The 5,445-nt window shown below is 36.9% G+C and overlaps 2 protein-coding genes across 2 annotated transcripts; one reads left to right on the top strand and one right to left on the bottom strand.

Moving 5' to 3' along the window:
- The first annotated feature begins 386 nt into the window (after positions 1-386).
- LOC110806133 (ras-related protein Rab5-like) lies at positions 387-2,734 on the top strand. Its single transcript, XM_022011769.2, has 8 exons — positions 387-534; positions 712-789; positions 865-1,032; positions 1,162-1,210; positions 1,297-1,370; positions 1,639-1,732; positions 1,836-1,948; positions 2,046-2,734. The coding sequence occupies exons 1-7, from the start codon at positions 505-507 to the stop codon at positions 1,925-1,927; spliced, it is 585 nt and encodes a 194-aa protein (XP_021867461.1). The 5' UTR covers positions 387-504; the 3' UTR covers positions 1,928-1,948; positions 2,046-2,734.
- A 907-nt stretch (positions 2,735-3,641) lies between these two features.
- On the bottom strand, positions 3,642-5,025 carry LOC110806126 (uncharacterized). Its single transcript, XM_022011765.2, has one exon. It carries the CDS (start codon positions 4,637-4,639, stop codon positions 3,863-3,865), a length of 777 nt encoding a protein of 258 aa, XP_021867457.1. The 5' UTR covers positions 4,640-5,025; the 3' UTR covers positions 3,642-3,862.
- Between the last annotated feature and the right edge of the window lie 420 nt (positions 5,026-5,445).

Here is a 5,445-nt window from a genome sequence, read left to right as displayed (position 1 = left end):
CGTAAAATAGGAATACAATAACATAATATATCTCCTAAATAAATATCTAGTAATATACCATAACTGAAACTCATTGCCATATTGGGTTTATATTAACATAAGTAATAAAATGTTTTTCTGCTCGAGATCCATATTGTTGTTTTTCTTACACAAGCCAAAATAGAGAACATCTGGACAACAATTTTATTGTTTTGTGTCATTCTGAGAAAGGAAACTTCAATCCTTAAGGAAGAAGAAATTGGTGGAGTGTTGGCCAAATTGCCATTATAATTACCTAAAATAGGTTAAAAAAACCAACCAAAAATCTAAGCAAAAAGTTCTTAAACTAACCAACTTACCAGTCAAACCTAACAGTCTTAATTTGTTGTATGCCCTCCCTTATTATTTTCTGATCATTTTCATTTCCAGAGTTACAATTCAAGTAATTAAGCCTTTTTATTTCTTATTTCAGATTCTCGAATTTTCGATATATCTGGGATTGATCAAATTGATGCAGTCACCAACATGGGCACCAAAAACATCCAAGCCAAGCTGGTGTGTACTCTCTTCATCTATATTTTACGAAACTGAAGTGACTTTTGTTGATTAAAACTGATTAAACTTATGTTGGTTGTTTTTCTGACAAAAAATTCAAAGCTGATGTTCACTGAACAAAAAGAACCTATCTTTGTATGTTGCATAATTACTCCGACTTTATTGATTATCTTCTAGGTGCTTCTCGGGGATATGGGAACAGGAAAAACAAGCTTAGTTTTGAGATTTGTCAAGGGGAAGTTCTTCGATTATCAGGTTACAAATCTTCAACAATTGCATACACTTGATATCGAGGAGCAATCTTTTTAATGGGACTGTGTTAACCTGCAGGAATCAACAATTGGAGCAGCATTTTTCACAGAGGTATTGTCCTTAGATGAATCAATTGTGAAGCTTGATATATGGGACACTGCTGGTCAAGAACGATACCAAAGCTTAGCTCCTATGTATTACCGCGGTGCAGCTGCAGCTGTCGTGGTCTATGACATTACTAGCATGGTAACTGTAGGACATAGCAGTGTATCTTAGAGAATGAAGCTTTATTTCTGCTCGAATAACTCGAACTTCATGTTATTGTGTTGATTAAAACAGATTCTGATATCATGAAACCTGGTTATTGATGTATAGGAATCATTTGGGAAAGCAAAGAGATGGATTCAGGAATTGCAGAGGCAAGGTAACAACGTACCTATGTCTGTCTGTTAACTGTTGCATGATACGGTTTTTATTTTAACAATCATTTCGCCTTTCCTTACCAATCAGCAAGCCCTCGCATGTTCACGGCCTTGGTTGGCAACAAGGCAGACCTTGATGAGAAGAGGGAGGTCGACAACGAGGTATACTAGCGTGAAATAAGATGTTATGGTTAATTAGTTGCATTAATGCCTGGATTATGTGTATTACATCGTTGTTCTTTTTCTCGAGGTTCATGTAGGACAATTCATAGCTTTGTTCTGCTCAACTTTCTCATAAGAGAAATGTACATGTAGCTGCAGTAAAATTGAGAGTCTGAGACATTACCAGATACTCGTGTTAGTTTATTCAATGAAGTTTTGGTTAATGAACGCTTCCGGAGGATTTTTATGAAACTGATATCTGTTGCAGGAAGCAGAGGAATACGCAAAGGAAAACGAATTGAAATTCTTTGAAACTTCAGCTAAAACTGCACAGAATGTCAATGAGCTCTTTTATGAAATAGGTTACTTTTCATCTACTGTACTATGTACCTCTACTCACTTTGCGCTCTGCTTGGTCCTATCAGTATGTACATGATTATGAAGAGATGTATGTTGTTTTTGCAGCAAAGACAATGGCAAGAACTTGTCCATCGCGTTCAAGTGGAATGCAAATCAGACAAGAAGGTCGACCAGGAATGTTTTGTTGCTTCAGTTGATTGATTTCTCTGGTGTTCACTGTACGTACTTAATCTCCTCTGGAATTTTCCAATTTATAGTGACATAGCTGAAAGACGTTACTAAATTCTTGAAGTTTTTTCTGTTTGATTTTTACAGGTTTATTGCCAATTTGTTGATGAATGACATTGTTTCAAAAGACAGATGCTAAAATATACCAAGTCAGAGGGCAGAACACTGCCTCGACAGATACATTGTGCATTCTTAAGTCTTGTTCTCTTGTACTTGGCTGTAACTTTTACTATGTTATTGTGTGAAAAACTGAAAACCATACACTTAAACCCCCATACTGCCGAAAGTTTTAGATCCTGAACAAAATTCGCTTCTGAATTGTTGTCACCCTACTATTCACAATACCAACACCCCCTAGAAGAGGGTTTCTAAACCTCAAATGGCTTGCCTATGGACACAAGTGATCCAAATACAACCATCTTGAGTACCAACACATAATATGTCAGTACCAAAATGTAAAATTACTTAGAAGTACCACCAATACAAGTCATATCGTGTTATTGAATAAAAGTCATATCGTGTTATTGGTATTCACATAATTTGTAATGGTACTAACATAAAGATTAGCATTTGCATTACTTGTAACAATTACCCTACTCCATTTTTAAATCAAGAAGGCCGAAACCCACCTCCAGGGATCCCACCGCTACCCTACTTGTTACTGGATTCATTAATAATTAAGTTTATTGGTATTGATAAAATTTTGTGGCTAAAACAGAATCTGAAGCTTCTTTCTAGGGTTCATACAATAGATTAAAGAGATTTGTCCATGTCCAAAATAGACAAATGCATTGTTATTTGTTAAGCTTCCATACCCTTGGAATCACCATAATTAGCAACCCCGTAAAAAATCTAAGATTTTTTTTTTCCAATTTCCTTAATTCTTTTTTATATTATTATGTGAATTTCTAAAAACCAGTTGCACCTCACGTGCCCACAATTCCAAAACAAAATAGCACCAAAAATACAAAAATAGAATCTTAACAGACATAAACATCTCTATCAAAAAAAACCAAGACAAGTAAAAGAACGAGCTAAAGTTAGGTGAAAGCATGGCATATTGGCATGGGTTCACGTGCCTTTTACCACGCCTGTTGCCAGTAAAAGCACCACTTCTTCCATAATTTACTGCTACATGCTACAAATTTACTGCTACATACTTACATTCGTACTACGTAGTAGTCTATCAAAGAGAAGTAAAGAAACAAAACACACAAAAAAGGAGAGAATTTGGAAGTTCTATTTCTTACCTTCCGTTTGGTAAGGCGTAAAACGATTTCATTGTAAAACGATTTTCTATGAAAAATATTTTTCAAAGGAAAACACAATTCCAAACTAGTTTTTCCTTTGTTTGGTACCTTAAAGGAAAATGGGAGAAGATGGTGAAGATTGAAGGGAAAAAAGGAGATGGAAGTAAGGAGGGAAGAAGGAAAATTAGTTTCCCTCCCTTTCAAATGGAAAAGGGTTTTCCACCTTTGAGGGAATCATGAAAAAATTGTTTTTCATCCCTTATCCAACAAAACAACGTAAAATGATTAAAAAGATTTTACACCCTAACAAACGGAGCCTAAGATAGACTATATGATCCACCTGAAAATTGATTTTGATTAGAACCGTAGAAGCGTGACACAGAGAAAATTGTGTTTTTACAGTAGGTAAAATCATCTTCCGATACATATTACATGAACAGAATTGTAGAAGCATGAATCACATAAAATTGTGTTTTCACAGAGGGTGTGCTTAAATTCAGTACTTAAATCAACTTTTACTATGCCAAAATCATTTCCTACCTGTTACAAAGAACATTTGATTGATGCTTCAACTTTGACTAAAAACAAGTGAAATTCTCATAGAACAATCAAGTTTGACACCACCAAAATGTACCTAATTGGGAAATAAAAACATTACCACGAAGGTGAAGTACGAGGTGAACCCGAAGAAGATGAAGATCGACCAATATGACTAGTTGATTCACTAGCAGAAGGGCCTAAAGACCTAGCATTCCTCAAAGCAACAGAAGCAGCTTTAACAGGGAGCTCCTTCATTGGACTTAATGGCAGTGAAGATGGACTTGAGGTTGCTGGATTTTCATTTCTTCTCTCTTCCTCCTCCTCGTCGTCTTCCCCGGATGACCCGCTCTGGTTTAACTGGGAAGGGGAGCTGTCCGGGGTCTCGAACGGGGTTGCAACGTGGCTCAGCCGGGCAACCTCGTTGTCGAAAACAGGGTTTGAAATGTACATGAAATTGATTTCAGGGTTTTCATCAGGTTGTTGGTGTGGTTTGATGGAGGAAGAAGTAAGGCCGATTTGTTGTGGGGATTGAACACTAAGGAACTGATGGAGTTTCCCATGTTTTGGCCTTTCGATGTCATCGTTTTCAACTCGGTGTTCTCGCTTGCTAGGGAGTTTGGGGAAGAGGAAGCTTCTAGGAGCATCTAGAACTCCTTGAGCATAGAAGCTGCTAAGAGGAGAAGGGACTAACTGTTCTTGGGGTTGTTGTTGAGGTTGAGATATCGGGTTTTCGGGAATCGAATCGGGTTTCGCTGACTTGAGCTTTCGTCGCCGGAAAAGGATCGAACAATAAAGCTCGGCTAGAAGCACTAAAACTAAGCATAGCACAATGGCAAGGATGATTACAATTGACATTGTTGCTCCCATTATCACCTTCGAGGACCCTTTCATCTCTCTTTAATGTCTGTTTCTCTCTCTAGAATAACGTTGTGGAATGACCAAATGAATTAGGCTTTATTTGGTTGGGAGGAATTGGAAGGAAAAGAAAATAAAGGAAAGATAAAATAAGGTTTCCTGTATTTGGTACAAATAATTATATGGGAAGTGGGAGGAAATGAAAGGAATTGGAAGGAAAGCTCCTTTACAAAATTTTCACTTTCCTTTCCTTCCAAAATTGGAGGAATTCGGAAGGAAAGAGAAAATTAAAAGCTGTCATTTAGCTTTCCCTTCTCTTCCCTTCATTTCTTTCCCCTAAACCAAACACAGGAAAATAAAACCTATTTCCCTTCCTTTCTTTTCCTTTCTTTTCTTTTCTCTTCCTTTCCTTTACTAATAATGAACTAAATATGACCTTAAGGAAACAAAGAGAGAAAGGCTAACTAAAGCTGTGTTTTTTATTCCACAGGATACCTTTACTTTTGGCGGGAAAGAGTAGTTAGCATATGGCAGGTAAAACTGCAAAAGATTTGGACTATTAAGGGGTGTCAATTCGGTCAACTGACCGAGTTTGGATCAGGTTCATCAGAACGGGTTGAACGGGTTCGTTTGGCTAATACTCCCTCCGTATTTATTTGAGAGATACACTTGGTCGGGTATGAGTATTAAGAAAAATAATTGAATGAAATAAACTAATAAAATAAGTGGGGTTGAATAGATATTTTAATAGGAAAAACAAGTGGGAACATTTCATTGTAGGGAGTGGGGGTGGGGGTGGGATGTAGATATATTATTTAATTAGATGGTGGGTTTGATAAGTT

Source organism: Spinacia oleracea, chromosome 2, assembly GCF_020520425.1.
Source record: "Spinacia oleracea cultivar Varoflay chromosome 2, BTI_SOV_V1, whole genome shotgun sequence".
NCBI classification, from domain to species: Eukaryota; Viridiplantae; Streptophyta; class Magnoliopsida; order Caryophyllales; family Amaranthaceae; genus Spinacia; species Spinacia oleracea.
This window is presented reverse-complemented; position numbering and strand designations above follow the sequence as displayed.